This window comes from Trachinotus anak, unplaced genomic scaffold (assembly GCF_046630095.1).
Source record: "Trachinotus anak isolate AG129_WGS33_773 ecotype Australia unplaced genomic scaffold, CSIRO_AGI_Tana_v1 ptg000012l, whole genome shotgun sequence".
Classification (NCBI taxonomy): Eukaryota; Metazoa; Chordata; class Actinopteri; order Carangiformes; family Carangidae; genus Trachinotus; species Trachinotus anak.
Genome location: NW_027273863.1, coordinates 8,689,341 through 8,707,794, shown reverse-complemented (window position 1 = coordinate 8,707,794; position 18,454 = coordinate 8,689,341). Strand labels below are relative to the sequence as shown.

At 39.0% G+C, this 18,454-nt stretch overlaps 2 protein-coding genes across 3 annotated transcripts; both read right to left on the bottom strand.

Annotated features, from left to right (window-relative positions):
• Nucleotides 1–342: 342 nt before the first annotated feature.
• Nucleotides 343–2,221, bottom strand: rgs1 (regulator of G protein signaling 1). 2 transcript variants are annotated; one of them, XM_071491426.1, is made up of 4 exons: nucleotides 1,742–2,221; nucleotides 1,450–1,534; nucleotides 1,209–1,375; nucleotides 343–948 (listed from the first exon to the last, which is right to left on the bottom strand). In XM_071491426.1, exons 1-4 carry the CDS (start codon nucleotides 1,772–1,774, stop codon nucleotides 772–774), a joined length of 462 nt encoding a protein of 153 aa, XP_071347527.1. In that variant the 5' UTR covers nucleotides 1,775–2,221; the 3' UTR covers nucleotides 343–771. The 2 variants fall into 2 exon arrangements, with proteins under 2 accessions (XP_071347527.1, XP_071347528.1); XM_071491427.1 differs by having other exon boundaries at nucleotides 1,450–1,529; nucleotides 1,841–2,218.
• A 5,199-nt stretch (nucleotides 2,222–7,420) lies between these two features.
• On the bottom strand, nucleotides 7,421–12,308 carry rgs18 (regulator of G protein signaling 18). Its single transcript, XM_071492053.1, has 5 exons — nucleotides 12,072–12,308; nucleotides 11,467–11,571; nucleotides 11,182–11,243; nucleotides 10,444–10,610; nucleotides 7,421–9,203 (listed from the first exon to the last, which is right to left on the bottom strand). Exons 1-5 carry the CDS (start codon nucleotides 12,191–12,193, stop codon nucleotides 8,949–8,951), a joined length of 711 nt encoding a protein of 236 aa, XP_071348154.1. The 5' UTR covers nucleotides 12,194–12,308; the 3' UTR covers nucleotides 7,421–8,948.
• Nucleotides 12,309–18,454: the final 6,146 nt, after the last annotated feature.

Below are 18,454 nucleotides of genomic sequence, written 5' to 3'. Positions count from 1 at the left end.
GACTCCTTCTATCTGGAGCAGACACACACCACATAAGGCCAGAGGAAGCTGCCCTCAGAAGTGACTGTGAAGCTGTTTTTCATTTATCTTTTTGGTTTTAGTTGTGTCTTCTGGTTTACTGAATGATGTTGCTTGAAGGTCTCTGTTGCCATCTGCTGTCTGTGTGACTAATGACCATATTACAACACAGACAGCTCTTCAACAACAACCACACTGATTTGCATTACATTCAAAAGGGCCACACCCAAATGTCATTCAACTGAGTGTATTTTAAGATATTTCAAATTCTACAATGAAAACTAAGAAGAAAACATGTGATAGAACACAAGACTGAGACAGATGTTTAACAATACACACACACATTTATTTTGAAATCAAAAGCATATTTGGATTTATATTTGCATAATCAATTAGATATAGTGTTGATAATACTTTACAATGACAGAATTATTTTTAATTTTTAACTACATGAGGTGGTGGGGGGAAAAAAGATAATCACAGAGGAATTATGTGAACAATCTCTTTAAAGATTTTTTTTACCTTACCATAATTAAAGAGATAACGTATATTACAAGCTTCATATTTAAGCTTGAGCTGTAACTGTCTACTGAATCACACAGGCTAAAAAAAGCCATTTCTGCTACACCTAGGATATGGATGGTATGGCATAAACCTGTTATCCACACTGAAATCAAAGAGTGCTACACCAGATCAGAGTCGGAGAGAGGATTTCGCGAACCTCCATCTGAGAGGCTGTCAGTTTTAAAACAGTCACCTTGAATCGGTTCTCCTCAGGAGTCCCTGATAGATGTCAGATTTTAGGAATCGCGGGTAGCAATCCCTGGCCATCAGACTGTAGATGAGCTTCTGTGCTGTATCAAACGAAGTCAGGGTCGGCTGGGAGATGTTCTTTGTTATATTTTCTCTGGTACCGCAATCTATGTTGATCTGGAATCAAACAATATTACCCAGGGGTGTATTACAGCAACTCTTTTCATCTTCATTCACTTTAATGTTCTTTGGGGAAACAACTTGAGTGTCTTTAAGTAGATTTCTGCACTTTTACCACCATTAAAGGAGGAAATACACAGCTTTATTGCAGCTACTATATCACAATAGGCGTACTAAATTGAAATTACCATGAATTACCTTATTTCCAATTCTTTCTCCATATTCTTTTTTTTTTTTTACAACTTGCAGTCATTTACCTGTTTGGGTGCTTCTGTTTGGACGAACTCTGAGTAGATCCTGTTGGCAGATGAGATCATCTCGGGGACTGTCTTGATTTTTTTGTACTCCTCGCAGGCGAGCCAAAACAGTATGTTCTCCTCACTGTACTCAGACTTCAAGAACTCCCGGAAAGCTATCTGTCCGGCTGGAAACCGCAGATGACAATAAGCAGGTATAAAGTGTATACACAAACAAATATGCATCAGAAGAGACTCTCACCTTTACAACCAAGGACTTTGTCCACAGACTCACTCCAAGTCTCAACATCCTCCAGCGGATCCTTGGGAAAGCAACACAATCTACCCTTGAAAAGATCATCAAGATCTATCACTAGCCCAGTTATTTTTGAACTCCATAGCACATACCTGTAAATCACACTTGAAGGCCAATTTATTAATCATTTAAAGTATGTTTTAAGATGACCTGTAAGCATTCAACTTAATGCATTGAGCATCCTCCAATCACTACAAACCCCTTCAGAAATAAAGGCACAATGCAAAGTGAGACTTACAGTGAGTGAAAACCTCCTTGGTATTTTCCACATGGCTGCTGTAAGATGCTGCCTGCTGAAAATGGTAAAGGCCCAATAATCAAATATGCAGTAACTCACTTTATCGCCATCTCCTCGTCCTCTACGAAGGGAGACAGAGATAAGATCCTGCCAGACTGAAGATGGGGTTGTGATTGTTTGGAAATGAGGGAGTCAAGTGACTGAACAAATCTAAATGACTCCCCCACCCACCCAACATGAATGGAATATATGGAAATCTGTATGCAAAGCGTTGTTGTTGTTGTTGGGAAAGACAGGGTATCCTTCCACGTGTGTTGCACTTCAAGGACTGGAGAGCTCGGCTGTGATTAAAGTTGACTTCACCAGTGTCCAAAACAGTGATCATCATTTAACATGGATGTGACATCATGAGTGAGGAAGATAAACCTGAAGAATGAATAAGTGAATCTAATCAAGATGATTCAAAACAATGAATTTCTAAAAATCTAATTCTTTATTTTGTCACCACTTCATATGAACTACAATCCAGGTTTTCTAGTGATGAATATGGTGACAGAATGGGCTGATGTGGTTGAGTACTACGTGTCAAATTGAGGATAAGGTTTAACAAAGGTAATGAACAATGGTCAGGAAGCTCCGGGAATGATCCTGACCATAAACAAATGACCATAAACAAATTCACTATTAAGTAAAAGGCTCATCCTATGTATATTTTCATATCTGCAGTGTTCCTAATTCATCATGGTGACAAAAACATAAACAAGCACTGATTTATTAATATGCCTCATACTGCACCTTCAGTTGATTCAGGTGCTCACTGACCCCTGAAACAGAAAGGCTGTGATTTGGACGGAAATGTTGCATGTTCCTAGATTAGCCAACCTCTGGTGCAAATGTGGATCAACGGAAAAATTAAATAAAATAAATTTTAATCCCATCCAGAGTGTGCATGTGGGTAATTTTTCACTCCCACCAAAGTAATACTTACAGCTGCAATTACGGACTGTTTTTCCTGTGAACTCACTGGCCCTCCTGTAATTTAAATCCTGTCTAGAGTGTCGTCCTTGAATTTTAAAGTGGATCTCAGAGCTTTGGATTTTTTTTTCCTTTGTAGGTAGAGCTCTTTGCCCTTCTACTTCCCCACAAAAGCTAGTAGGTAGGTACAGTTTTCTCTTTAGGTTTGTCCTGCTGAATGTGTATTAAAGGTTTCATCCTGTATTTTCAATGGTGTGTTAGGAATGAGAAATTAATGAGGACTAAGGAACATTTTTTTTTTGTCCAAATGGAGCCAAAGAGGCTACAGCCATGCTAGCAGCTGTTTGAAGTTATTCTTGTGCACAACAATGGTGCTTTAAGCTAAATGCTAACACTGATGAATTGTATGAACATGAATTTCCCACAATGACAATGAAATGTTGACCATATTCACCATCTGAATTTTGCTTTATCATGCTAACATTTGCTAATGAGCGCTAGACATAAATTACAGCTGAAGCTGTTTGGTTTAGTGAGTTTGGTCATTAATCAAAGAAGACTGTCTGAAAAAATATTGCCACTAGGAAAATTTCAAGGATAACCAAAGTTATTAATTGTCATCTTAAGGAGCACATACAAACTGACAGTTGTTGAATCATTTTAAAACTATAGTCGACTTCCCCACAGTCATTAGGATTCATCTGGGGACCATGAAAATCATAACAAAACGTTTTGCCAGTCCAAAATGAAGATGTTGAGATCTTTTATGGGCTAAATGAAAAAAATGACTTGCAGGTGGTGCTACAGTAAATGTCAAGAGATCACCAAATTCATTAAGAGTCATCCTCAGTTGGCCATTAATGTTCAAAAATGTCAAAATCTCTTATATTTCTGTCTTGGCCAAAATGGTGGACTAACAGACAGCACTACTAAAGTGATTATGTATTATGTAAAAAGTGTTGTCAGGTAAAGAATTTAATTAATTTTCACCTTACACATTCACAAGCTATTGTTCACTTGTCAGTTCCAAACCAATGGATGTTTACTTCTTTGATGTATTATTTACTTTGATACTGTTTAAGGCAGAATATGTAGTGTACTTTATATACTATATGATTATATATTCTTGTGATTTAAAATAGACAAAGACAAGAAAGGTATTTCTGACTTGCCTCTGCACAGTTGCAGAGAATGGCATGATATGCAGGACTGTCCTCTGCCCCTCTGGGTCTGCTGGATGTAAACAGGTCATGACGCACAGTGAATCATAACACATATATCATCATAAGTATGTCCAGTGCATTTTAACCTGCGTTGACCTTCCTGACCGCTGCTGGAGATGTGATGGGGCACAAACAAACCAAAAATGTAAATCACAACAGGTGATGGAAAACACCCAGACTGCCCCTATTTGCATGAGTGTAGACACACCAAGCTGAGGAATTTGTTTTTCAAAAAAGGCTCTGCCAGGAACGACATGAGCACTGCACAGAGGAGTGTAGTCTTTGTACAATCACTGCGGAATATGCAAGATTTTTGTCTTGTTGTGATTTAACCTTTCATGTCCCCAAATGTCCAAGGACAAAAGAGACTTCATGCAATCCTGAAAAGCCTCATTTTGTAAAAAAGCAGTGATTCATTTTCATACATCTAAAATGACATGTCTCTCAAGTGAACAGTGAGTCATTGTCGCTTCATGCCAAGTTGTACTTTTTTCATCAAACACAGGGTGGCACTCCAGTCCTCTCTAGGCTTAATTACTTCTGCTATACAATTCCCTTGTGAGTCCACTTTTCTCTGTAATTGGTGACAGCACTGAATGTGTGTGTCTCTCTTCAGTGCTGGCCCTGCTTGCTTTATTCAGTTGAACATGAATGGGGTTTTGACCCTTCTGCTGAGGCTGTGCAAGTTCCAGACTGCATGGTGGAGGTTGTTGTCGAGTGAAGATGTAACCGAAAAACCTATTTTAATTAGATTTTGAGCCCCTGAAAAGATTTCAGTAAGCATGCATTTGATTTCATTAGAAAGTGCCTCATCTCTTTCTTTCGACTTGTATGGGATCCTCGAGTGAGCCTAATTTTTTAATTTTTTTATTTTCTAAATCTAGTTTACTATAACCCTTTCAGCAGGTACATTTTATCCAGTATTTGATGTCCCTTAAATAATACATCAAACCAAGTAAATAATGACAGAGAAACTCTTTTCAACCTCAGTGAAAAACACAATGAGAATGAGCTTGAGTTACAGAGTCAGCTGTATTTTACATCATCCTTTAACAAACTTTTTCCCCCCTTCCCACTGATTAGCAAGCTGCCTTTAAGAGCATGCATAGGTGGGTTGGAATTAGTGATTGTGGCATACAGTTGAGGAAAATAGCTTGTCAATACAGGCCCAGTGCCTTCCCTGTAGACATGGTTTTAATGCTCTCATCCTGCAGAGACTGGCCCGAAGAGTTATTTATAGCCTCCAGAAACCTACAGCGGCAGGAAAAGGGAAGTGAACCTCTGGATTTATCTTCATTTATGTGTAAATTTGTCTTTCAGTGTGGTCAGATCTTCATCTAAGTTACATTTATGAACAATCACAATGTATTTAAACTAATAACACACAAATCACTGAATTGTTCTTTTCTCCACAGTCAATATATCATTAAAATGCTCAGAGAGTAGGGTTGAAAAAGTGTGACAAGAACAAAAGCTAACTGGAAACAGGAGTTAGTAAACCTGGAGTCCGGAGTGGGGGCCCAGCAAAGATGAGTGCATAAAAAATGCTCAGTAACAGTAAAAAAAGAACCTCAGAGTAACAGCCAAAGGCTGAGAGGAACCAAAAAAAAACATCACATACAGGCCTGAAGTTTGTTTGAGAGCAGTTTGACACTCCACAACACTCCTGGGAAAATATTTTGTGGATTGATGAAACTAAGGCTGAATTTGAGAGGAATATGCAGCACTACGTATGATATAAAGAGGACTCTGCATACCAACGCGAAAACATCCCAAAGGTGAAATATCATGACTGGGGGCTTGGCTGCCTCTGGGTCTCCAGGACAGCTCGACATCATCAAGGGGAAAATGAATTCCCAAGTTTATCAAGGTACCTTAGAGGATAATGTCAGGGTGGCGGATCACTTGCTGAAGCCCAGTAGAAGCTGAGTGATACAACAGGACAATCTACCACAGAATGACTTCAAACAAAGAAACTTGCTGGTTGGAGTGGCCCAATCAAAGCTCTTAACCCAAAAGAGATGCTGTGGGATAACTTGAAGAGAACTGCTCACAGCAGACATCTTAAGACAGTAGCTGTTAATCAGACCTGAATGTTGTGCAGGTTTGACCAGTAATTAAATCCAAGGATTCACTTCAATGTAGTAAACCAGGTAATTTCAAAGGGTTTTTCTTGCCACCGCATTCACTGATGAACATGTGACCATTGTCAGAATCATGGGAAGTTGTCTGTCAGCTGTTCAGACGGATCTTTTTTTACCCCACATATACAGGTGTCTCTAAATATGCTCCAAACTGAAATACAGTATTTAGACTGGAAGGTACAAACTCTCACCTTGAGACTGTCAAACTGAACACAGCCTTCTGTTTGCACTGAAATTTATTTAGGTCTGTCAATATCATTGCAGGCCAACAACATCAAGTGCAAACAGGTCTGTAATGGGGCACAGCTCAATATATGATCCTGGGAGTCAGCAAATTTGTCTCACACAGAGTCAGTTAAAAGCTTCTGAGATGGGACAAAGTGGTTTTTAAAATGGGTGTAAAAGTTTGGAGACTAGAGCCCATGGGTGCAAAACTACTAACAGACTTTTGCTTTAGTTGAGGAATTCTTTAAAAACAAACCAATTTCTCAAGACAGTCAAAACTCCACTACTAGACACCATACAATAAATCTTTCTGCTTTAAACTCCCCTTTGACTGGTATTCATCATGTTTTACAAGCCTCATATCGTCGGACAAACTGCTGTCTTACTCTTTTGTTTTCCTTCAAAGCTTCTACAATGCATCTTAAACTTGTGGATGATTTCAGAGGCTTTAAGCACAGGCTGAGTCACAAATTTAAATACCAATGGGGAAGAAAAAAAGAAATCTGCCAGCAAATTCTAAGCGGGAAACTAGTCTTAAGCAGTGCTGAATTTGGCAGGCAAGCTGAGCTTCTACCTTTGTTAACGCATCATTATGTTCTCCCTCTCCTTCGCAGATTATTTGTGTAAGAAGGCAGCAGGAATTGCAATATACGCAGCGACTGTTGTCTAGATGGATGCATAATTAAACTGAACTGCGAAGTATTCCACACAGGTTTTCGTAAAATGACAGTAGCTTAGACTGGGATGGACACTGAAAACCCTGACATCTGTGTTAATGAGCTAAACCAGCCCTGCCTTCATGTACTGGGATATGCATATATATTCAGGAGTTTGGGGGCAAACTCAGTGTGATCACTGACAGTTTAAAATTAATATGTATTTGTCTTTGTAAGAAGTATAGCTTGTGCATACATACACAGTGACATGAATTATTCTGTGCTAGAGTGGCGGGAGTTGATATAGTCTATTAATTTTTTAGTGATTTGGAATAGAGAGCTACACACGATCAGAGTTTTCCGCACAACTGTAATATGCACACATTATGGCTCCATTTGTCACATTTGCAAGCGGTCATTCAAACTAATTAACAACGCTACAGGTCTCATTAAAACTACTTTTATAAGAACGTGTTTATTTGAGTTACTTCACTTATTATAGTATGTACATACAGCAAGGCAAAATATATGATCATAATAATACATAAATTATATCAGATGGTAGCAAACTGAAAAACAGCAATCATAATTAATATAATGTAATATTAGTATTCAAATAAGACATATGCATTTTCTGCATGTGAAATGGGATGCATTCTAATTAATAACAGAAATGAAAGATCTATATCCCTCATTAAAAAGTTTCAGTGCTTTACAGTCACTGTGACTGCAGGCTTTCACAGCAAGTTAGTCTGGAGCTGGTTAGACAGGGATAAAATCATAAGTCCATCTTAAAGAGATATGGTCAAACTAGGTACAACACCATACCAGCTGTATTAATGTTGTATAAGGTGCTATTGCTGGATTGGAAGACAAAGTGTAACGTGTCTGAAGTCAGGAGAGCTGCCTCAATGCGGCTGCCTGTGCAGCTGACTGGATACTGTCAGCAGCATTGAGGCACTTCAGTTGAGAGTCTGTCTCCAACCATCCCACCGTCATTCAAGTTTTGCAAGATTTGAGAATATAAAGAAATCATTAGGTTCAATCCACAAGCAGTGCAGGGCCTCTGAGGAAGAGAGTGGATAGATCTTTGCTGCAAGTGTTGCAGAGTAATCTGGTTTATACTGTGGCCACAGAGAATACTCAGCTCTGATTGGCCGGAGGGTGCCCATTATTTACAGATAACCACATGACCATCATGTAGTGGCCTCATAACCTTTCTAAATTTATTCTCATAGCTTAAAGGCTAATGGTGTCAACTGTAATCCAGCTGTGTAGTATAGTACTGAAAGAAAAAGTACAACATCATTGGAAATGAACTTAGATGAGAAGATCAATATCACCCTCATGTCTGTACGGCAGATATAAGCCAGTTATCTTAAATTTGCATAAATACTGGAAAAAGGCAGTAACAGCCGGTATAACTTCCTTAAATGCTGTGATATTGTGATGTTGTCAGGCAACCAGTGAGGACTTCAGGAAGTTACTGTGTCTGGACAACTAATAGTCCGGTACCTAACCCCCCAGTAGCACCACAACATGTCTTTTCTGCTCATGGCATTTGTACAGATCAAACAAATGAAATAAAAAAGAAATACCATGTTAATTAGTGAGCTTTAGAGGTGTCAGTAGATGGATTTGTTAACACTGGACAGATCCAAGCTAGTTGTCTTTATGCTAAGCTAATATAACTAGCTGCTGGCTGTAGCTTCAAGTGAGAATGTTTAACCTTTAGTCAGACAGCACAGTACAACCATATTTCCCAAAATATCAAACTATTGCCTACATTTTTTTTACCACTGTTGTACTATGTAATCCACTATGACCCCTCTTGTTATAAAAAAAAATATCGCACTCTGCAGAAGCAAATCTGTGGACAATAAGCCAATGCACCACACATTATGTTTCAACAACAGTGCTGCAAATCATGGATTGTCTCCTATATAATAACCAGTTTCACACAGTTACACCTGCAATTTTACGACTACCAGGCCGAGGGTTCAGTCGTGGCCTCGCCTCGCTCGTTGAATACACAGGACCGTGACCTTCTGCGAAACATGGTAGCCCCGGGACCTTTCCGCCTGGTGAGACGCAGATAAATGTCAGAGTGCAGGAACCTGGGGTAGGAGTCCTTTTTCATCAGGCTGTAGACTTTCATCTGTGCGGCTTCAAAACAGCTCTTTGTGGGCTGTGCGATGTTCTTCTGGATGGCCATCTTGGTGTTGTAGTCAATGTTGACCTGAGTGAAAAGAAATTGGGACACAATGAAAAACAATGCAGAATAACAGTCACTGACATAGACAAATCAACTACATACATTAAATCTATACTTAAAAGAACGGCTATATGTGATGTACATATTCGTCTAGATCTGAATCCGAGTTAGGGATTTTTGACGAAAGTACAATACAGTAGAAAATGAGACGGATTAAGTTCCTAGTAGATTTGTTTCTCACTGAGAATACATCAAATTGTGATGAGAGTAAAGGGGAAACCCCAAGATCCACAGTGAGTGAGCGGTGTGAAACAGATCCGTTTGAAAGAGTGGAGAAAATCAACATCTGCATGTTTTAAAGGATTACACACACGACATCAAACATTAAGTCTAATTCAGATGGTAAAGTAACTTTAGATCTCCATAACCCGCCTCAGAGGATCTTTTTTCAACAAGAACACAAGAACCACTTGGCACACTTGGATTTTCTTAAAGGTCACGGTGAATCAAAGCTAAAATCTGTGTGAATTTATGACCCAACAGCTACTGGACTCATCATTATGGAGATATTCTCTGTTTCTATCTGCATCAATTGAGTCTAAAGCTCATACAAGCGACCACTGACACACATCATCTCCCTGGATATCATCACAGATAAAGATGTTCATTTTCTGGCTTCGTAAATGAGTTGTTTGTTTAAGAAAATATGGACACCAAACAGCATCTGCTTGAATTATAAAACTTATGCTGGCATACGCTTTCATGTTATTGCAGCATGCTCCAAAAACCTATCTTTGATATTTACAAGTACATTCATCTTAGACTGAAAGTGTGTGGGTGACACGCTCTCCAGTTCTGCAGAGGAGCATCAAAACCTCAGACCAGACACTAAAACTCTTTAACGGCCTGAGAGAATATCCGATGGTGTTGAAACCACAACTGTCTTGCACCAAAATAACCCAACCAGCTTTGCAATGTTGCATGCACTAGATATGTGACCTCAGTGAGCTCCTGCTCCTAACAGTTGTTTACAAAGGTCAACCTGCTGCAGGCTCATGACAATGAAAAGCTTTACAATTCGCCCACTGTTACTTTCATTACAATGGCATAAATATTTGAAACCTCCAACAGCCCTCAATGACAAATAAGCCAAAGAAAATGCTACACCGCAGGGGTTATTTGAGCCTTTGCAGCTCAACTTTATAGCCTATTTTGCAGCACTACATCCATGCAGTTTATGATAAATAAACATGCCATGCCATACCTCTTTAGGGGCCTCCGATTCAATAAATACTGTATAAATATATTTGGCTTTGGACAGCAACTTCGTCTCAGAATCAATGGTCTTGTATTCTTCGCAGGCCAACCAGAACTCGATGTTTTCCTCACTGAATTCTGTCTTGAGGAACTGAGAGAAGGTTTCTACTCCGTCTGATGTAGAGAAACGGAGACAAAGAAACTGTTAGTGGAAGTAAAAGAAAGCAGACAACTGTTAGAAACCAAAACGTAACTTTTCTGAGCATGATGGACTAATGAGGCTCGGATTTGATAATAGCAGGATTTGTTAAGGAGGTATGGACTCCATAACATCCTCATCCTAAAGTCACCAAAAATGTGCCCACTCTATAAGCATTTTGATAATGTAATAAGTGATACCTTTAATATACTGAGACAGAGTAATTATCTTCACTATATTGCATTAACTGTTTGTGCTACTTCCCAGATGAGCACATACAGTGGTCTACAGTGTTTCAATGTGGCACTAAAGTGCAACCTCTGTGATTATGAGGAAGTTGAGCAGTTTCTGTGTTACATATCTGTGCTAGCAAACATTAAAAGATGTAGTGAAACTCTCACTGCACTCGCCATTAACTATTTATTGCTTCTAGCACTCCTTAATAGTTTACAATTCAAATGGAGCAAACTGTTTGACAGCAGGCGAAACTGTTCTGGGCAGCAATTCGACACAACATTTTTGAGCAGTTTGGGGCATTAATCTGACCTGAGTGCTTTAGCAGTTCTTCAAAGGAGTCGCTCCACTGCAAAGCTGCCTCTGGTGAGATGCTGCAAATAAAAAATAAAAATAAAAAAAATTAGGGTTGCAGTCAGCTCTTCCTTAATGATGCAGCAAAAATATTTAGGATTCTCATGAGATGTCTAGATGTCTGTCATGTTTCTATAAGTGTGCAATGAGTCATGGAGGGAGCTGGAAACTGAGGTTAAAAATGAATAGTACGCATCCCCAAACAACATTGCCCGAAAATGAAATTAATAGATTTTGCCTCACTTGTTGGATGTCGTATTTGTCTTTTTATGGGGACTGACGTTTTCATGAGAGCCTGACTTGGTGAGAAAAAGGCTTAGTCGGCTCTTCCTCTCCTTGTCTTTCTGTCTGCGAACAACAGAGAAAATACATCAAGGTTCCACAAACTGTCTGCAAGTGCAGCTGTGGCACTATTCACCAAATCAGCAGCTTATGGGAGAATTACTCTTCAAAGACACATTTCTAAAGAGGCTTTTATGACACACCATAAATTACACAACATCTTTTTGGTACGAATTGCAAGATAAGCCATGTATGCTCATGTGTCTAAACAAAAATCCTTAAGAGAGTCGTCATGGAGGACAGCAGCTTTTGAAAGTCTAACCACCTCACATAATCCAGTGGCTTTCAGTCACACTCAGTGAGGGTACGTTATGCTGTTCTTGAGTAAAATACGGCTTCTCTATACAAAAGAACCTGCTACTACCTGCTTTATCTCTTTTCTGACGATTGAAGTTACATTACTAAGATTTCTGACATTAGCTTTAACACTTATCATAGCACAAAATCAAATTTCTGACTCCAAAATCAAAAAACTATTTGACAATAACTGAGGTTCACACACCAACCTGCTAGAATCGTCCTTCATCTTTGGTGCCCGCAAGTCCTCTGGACCAAGCATTTTGAAATATGCTTCCTCCTTTGGGGCCATGTAGTTGAATTGAGGAAATAGAAAAAGAAGTGTCTCCATTCTACTCTGTCTGTATCTGGCGTGCAAGAGCGGTAGGCCACAAATAGCTCTCTGAGAAATTTTAACCCATCATTCGATGAACCACCTCGTCTTTTATAAACCTTGCTTGCATTTCATTTCCCATACCTTTGTCTCTACTTCCTGTAATGGTGTAACCACTTACTGCTAACAGCTTCATCAGTGACACAGAAAACCCCTGGGTTTAACATCCTGTCAACTTTTTACTTAGAAATTTGAAAAAGACAGCCGGTTACGCTCACTCACAGAGTAGTTTTTTTTGTTGTTTGTCGTGGTAATATCTTTTCTTTATTATTAGGGCACATTTTTTACCACTTTTGTAGATTCTGTGGTGCTTACACGCTTTCATTTATGCAGTATGATGAAGTGGCTGACAAATAAATCATATCCATCTTGTTGATAAATATCTTCTTTTAAGTACGAGACTCTGGGCATTATAAGAGAGGTCAGGTTTATTCTGCAATTCAACTGGCACCACCAGCAAGGCCAGACACTGCAGAGATTGAAAGAATGAAATGTAATGAATAATAAAATGTGTCTGCGCAGAGTCTGGGCTTAGCTCTTTCCAGAACATCAGAGCGTTAATGGAGAAAGACAAACTCGCTGTGACACAGTGGAAAGCAACAGGGAATAGGTGTGTTCTGGGGCAGATGGAGACAGATGTGATGTCTCTGTTAGTGAGAGACTGAAAGCGTCTTTAAAGATACCAGGAGAATATCTTGACATTGTTTCTTTCATAGCTGGCAGAAGAAAAAAAATGCATGTTGCTTATTGTTAGGTCACTTGGTAGTTGACCTTCACTGTGCAGAATTTAAACCACAAGTACAAGAGATGAACATCTGCGTCAGAAGATATCTGGTTCTTTGATTAAAAAATATACGAGAAAAACAATTACAAGTTTGTGTACATAAAAACCTTGAGGTAGATGTTAACTACGACTCCTATGATGTATTCGACAAAAACTCTCCAGCACGGAGAGTAAAATTCCGTGACGTGCGCTGCTAATGGTGGGTAGAAGATGACAATTCTGAGAAAGGCGAGAACACAACCTGCATCTTAAATCAATTTATGTTTGAATTCTGCTTCATTTTGAGGATTCAGCAACTACGACGCCACATTTTGTCCTCAATGGGTAATGGGTAATTGAATTTATTACTGCTCTGATTTGCACCTATGACAGACCTGTTCTCTGATCTGTCCACCAAAAAGAAAATGTAATTTTTTGGAAACAACAAGTTGAACGAATGGACAGAATGGGGGTGTCTGATGCACAGTTAAGTGCATATAGGTTGCTAGCTAGCTGCTAGCTGTAGTTAGCAACCAGCTGGACAAATACTTCAAACAGACAAAGTCACACAAATGCTGCAAGGTGAAAATTTGAGACGGTCCGCCTGTAAAAAATGAGTCCATAGGTCGTTTGTGCAGCAAGTTATTTTAACCCGTAGTTGTGTTTTGTTATTCGGCGACATCCAGGGGCCGTAGTAATTATGACAGGAGCAAAGGGAAGAGTGCAGTGACGTACATAGAGCAACAAAGTCCACATCAGGAGGACATGTTTGATTCCCATGTGAAAGTAGCAGTTTATGTTGTTTCTATTATCCATGACTGTTTGACAACATTATTGTAACCATGACGACAAAGATTGTGTAATGTTAAGGAAGTGCTTATTTCAACCCAAATCATGATCCTTTCCTAAACCTGGCCAAGTAGTTTTTATGCTTAAACCTAACCAAGCCATGACCGTTATCTACAAAAGTAGGTATGGCACTGTCAGTAAAGTCCGTGCATTTATTATTGTAACCATGACAACCAAGGTCCGGTACCCCTGCTGCCTTAGGGGCGCTATTTCAGGAGAGATTCCTATTGGTCGTATCACAGGGTTGAAAAAACGAGCTGTACGATTGTTCAAGTTTGGGAACGTGTTGGAACATTCTCTTCATTTGTCATGTCCCTCTGTGACTCCTGCCTACATCTAAGCCCTCCTCTATGCTCGCATTAAAAAACAGCACCTATTGATTAAAAGAGACAAATTCTGTACTGCAAATGCATGTGTGCAGCTACAGTCCAGTGGTCCGATAAACTGAAGCTGCAGTATCTTTTCCCTTCAGGTAAACAGCGGACTGCTGAATCACTGAAACCAAATTAAATAGCAGCCATTTAGCTTCGCTGTATGTATTTGCCTCTTGTCAACATACCAGATGAGAAAACCAACAAAATCAATACACACACACACAGCCAAGAAGGTTGCTTTCGCCAGCTGGCCACAAAAGATTAGAATTGTTTTATTTGATCATTTCTGAAGTAATATTTCCATTCACAGTTTTATTAATAATTTAACAATTTCACCAGCACCTTGAAGTTGGTTCTTGATACAATAACATCATACCGTTAACGAAGAAGAAAGGAAAGACAGATGCAATTATTGCCCAGGGAGAAGTCTGTGTAAAACCAATTTAGCTCAGGGATAACCAGGTTGTTTGAAGTGTCACTGAACTAAGCAGTTAATATTGGCGGCTCACAACAGTCACACATTTATGAAATCACATGATTTCTAGGTGAACTTCATTTGTGTGTCCACCATTGCATGAATTTCCCCATTTTGTTCCTGTATAAGTGCATCAGTAAACAAAACTATGCATCTGTGGGTAGATATAATATGTAAATATTATCTTTTTGCGAGTGCTTTAGATGTTGTTTGGTGAAAGGGGAAGTGATAGAGTTGAAACTGCTGACATGGGTGTAGGGGGAAGGAGGGGTGTTGTTACTTCCTGTCAAAACATCTGTTCACGCAGGTCTAGTCTGCCTGGTATGTCTGCACTTTTTGTCATTACGTGAAAAAACACAGTGAAGTCAGACAAGAAATGAAGAATCGATTGAAAACATGAAAGAGAAATACAGACTCCATGGAACCAGCAAGATACCACACAAACACAAACACAGAGAGAGAGAGAGAGAGAGAGAGAGAGAGAGAGAGAGAGAAAATCGCAAATGGACATGGAAAACAAAGTTATGCTTTGAAATTTCTTGAAAATGTAAATAATTTGTTTCATTCCCTTTGTGTTCCTGCATTCAAATCCCAAATGCACAATGTGCCTGAGTGAGATCTCTTTCATCTGAAAATGGGACATCTGTGATTGAGATGAACAGAAAGACATTTGGGTGCTCAGAGGAGAATCTGGGCATCGATAGGCAGGGTACAGTATGTCAAACCAGAACGGACGACTGAAGAACTTCTTCTATTTATTTTTATCATCTGCCATATGAGACATTCTGATAAATGACATCAGCTTTGAATAATAATAAGCTACTATCCCACTTCTGATATAAAAATTGTGTTATTCACTCATTCACTCATTCGAATGATAAAAAAAAAAGTTTTCGGCAGAAGTGCAACAACTGGACCAACCAGGTTCACACTTAACACAGCAAGTTTTGCAGAATCATCCAGTATCAAAGTTCCTGTCTGGTGATAGAATTAGGGACTGTGAAGGACTTCCACTTCTGCTGGCAGTCTAGTATCAAAAGTTGAATCAAGGGCAAACTGGACTCAGTTTTAGATACTTGGAGATGTTTTACCTCTCGTCCAAGAGGTTGTTCTTTTTTTCAGTTCTTACTGACCAGTGAGACATTTGGATCAGTGGCCACTTTATTAGCTACACCTGTACAATCCAATACAGCAGCCCTGCCATAACATCCACTGTTACAAAGCCCATAATGTTCAGCTTTTGTTTGTTTTTTTCAGTTTAATGTGTTTATATTTGAGGTCATAGTTTAATGTGGTTTTGCTCTACATTCAGTTTTTTTGTTTAGTTTTTTTTTGTTTGTCTGTCTGTTTTTGCAGAATAGTAGAGACACCTCTGAATAAAATGCAGTATTTACCTATGTCTTCAAAGATAAAAAATATTCTGATTAAAAACTCAGACAAAAACAAACAGCACTTTGTGGCAGAACAGTTGTATTTGATTGCTTTAGACTGGACCTGTTCCACTGTTTACTTCAATGGAAAAAAAAGAGATGGGCCCATATGTAAGTGAGATTTCTCTTGGTTACCATGTGGGCTAAACTTGAGTTGGCGTGCTACTATCTTTTGTGCAAATCTAAATTGTAAATCAACCTTTATTTGCAATTCTCTACCACTCCCACTCATGATGTCTTGTACTATTAATTGTTTTTCACAAGTGGATCTCAGCTTACTTAGACTAGTAGGCCTATCATGGTTGGCGTCTGTGTGATGCAGAAAAACAACATTTGCCCACCGCTGCAGCAAACTGGATTCATGTGTGCAGTTGTGGTGCTCTTCAGCTTCGGTCTTGCAGTTGTGCAAATGGTGTTGCTGGACTAATGACTCTTAGTGGGTGGTTGGTGTGTTTGTGTGGTGAATGCAAAACAGAAAGTAATAGTGTTACAGCACATGTAACCTGATGGGCATAACTGGGCCTGTCTTGTCTCAAACATGAGTCCAATTAAATGAACACAAAGGGAGTCCATGTGAGGCCCGGGGTCTTTTCACATGGGCACTTGAAGCTCTCCTTCGCTCCATTAGCAGCCCACATGCTGTTGTGGAGTAGTATGATAGTCAGTGGATAAACAGGATCAGTTGCATAGACATATTAGCTAGTTGTTGTATAATAGTTACAGTCAGAAAATGATAACTTATGTGAGGTTCATGGCAGAATTGTTTACTTTTTCCATTGTCAGTATCTATGAGCGGTACTGGGATTTAGTTTATGTGGTGGATGTTGAACGTTACATCATCAGAAAACATTGCATCTCCATAATGACCATAGCCAATGTGATTTGTGATTCGTTGAATGTGTTTGTTTTTGTTTGTTGTTTTTTACGGTAGAGATTCAAACAGTGCTGAGAGTGAGTGCGATGCGGAGCAGACCAGCAGGCACGTGCACAGAGAAAGAACACAAAGCAAGAGACACAAAATGAGGGTTCGCATTAAATTATTGTGTTATACCCTGCGATAAATATTATTTTACATAATGCTGAATTTTATATTTCTAATTTCACAAGCAGTGTATGGATCGCTCCAAAAACTGATGAAAGCTTTTATTTTCACATAAATAAGCCTGAATAATGAGACCTGAGCAAGAGGAAATTAATAAGATCTGGAAATTAAAAAAAAATATGATAGCATTAGCTGGTTTCTTATCTGTCCTAAATTACAATGAATATATAGTGTGCTGGCTTGATTAAATCTGTACAAGTACGCTGTATGTTTAACATGGTTCTCATAGCTCTGACCGGTTCACTGCTTTCACAGCGATCAGGCGTGGGATCTCCCTCATTAGACTTCACAAGAAGGTTGAGCGCTTCCAGGAAATGAGCCCCACTTTTAGCTGCTGAAGCTGAGAAGCGGATGGCGCAGACTGTACACAGCAACAAAGCTGCATGTCAGTAGTGACATCATTTCCCTGTCAGTGAGTCACACAGGTGCTCCCTCCACGGATGAAAGGCGTGTTGCATTCTGGTGCACATTGTCACAGCAGTATGTGAACAGGGAAAGTACAAGAAAGCAAAGAAAAAAAAAAAAGTGTTTGCTATGGTTTAATGTGAAATGGCTGTGATATGGGAAATGACTCATCAACAATATATTATTCTAAACATTTTTTTTAATTCAGTCAATCTTACTCGCAGAGTTTTACAGCATATATATATATATATATATATATATATATATATACACACACACACACACACACACACACATATATAGCGTGTGTGTGTGTGTATGTATAACTGATAAATATAAAAAGAAGATTTTTAGAAGATTTGCTGCTTGTCTTTGTCAAATGACAAAGGACAGATGTGAGGGGCTCATGAGATGTATAATTGGACAGTTTAGGAAAAAAACTGTATTCTTTAAGTCATAAAAATTGATTAAAAGGAGACAATATGAGAAATTCAGAGGTCAAAATTTGTAACTTCTGACACGGGCAGGCCTTTATTTTAAGAAGTCTCAAGCAAACACTGTCTTAATGTGATAAAAACTAAATTCTTAAGGTTTTTGAGAGTTGTTAATACAAGGTAAGGAATATTATTCATTATCTTGGGAAGTTGTCAAAGGCATTTTTAACTCTTTTCTGATATCTTATCACCCACGTGATCAAGGAAATGAACATAATGAGTCAAACTGGCTATTCATAAGAAGTCGTCTGTTTCTAATGAACAGTGCTGCCAGCTGACTGTCACTCATGAGCACAGGTTAGCATCTATTTTGTTTACATGTGATCC

What these genes read in the sequence shown, in the direction of transcription:
- rgs1 (XM_071491426.1), bottom strand. Translation starts at nt 1,774, where the DNA reads ATGTGGAAAATACCAAGGAGGTTTTCACTCACT. An exon ending in CAAGGAGGTTTTCACTCACT is followed by an intron (nt 1,535 to 1,741) that starts GTAAGTCTCACT and finishes GATCTTTTCAAG; the next exon opens with GGTAGATTGTGTTGCTTTCC. An exon ending in CAAAGTCCTTGGTTGTAAAG is followed by an intron (nt 1,376 to 1,449) that starts GTGAGAGTCTCT and finishes TGCGGTTTCCAG; the next exon opens with CCGGACAGATAGCTTTCCGG.
- rgs18 (XM_071492053.1), bottom strand. Translation starts at nt 12,193, where the DNA reads ATGGAGACACTTCTTTTTCTATTTCCTCAATTCAACTACATGGCCCCA. An exon ending in ACAAATACGACATCCAACAA is followed by an intron (nt 11,244 to 11,466) that starts GTGAGGCAAAAT and finishes TTTTATTTGCAG; the next exon opens with CATCTCACCAGAGGCAGCTT. An exon ending in AATCGGAGGCCCCTAAAGAG is followed by an intron (nt 9,204 to 10,443) that starts GTATGGCATGGC and finishes CTTTTCACTCAG; the next exon opens with GTCAACATTGACTACAACAC.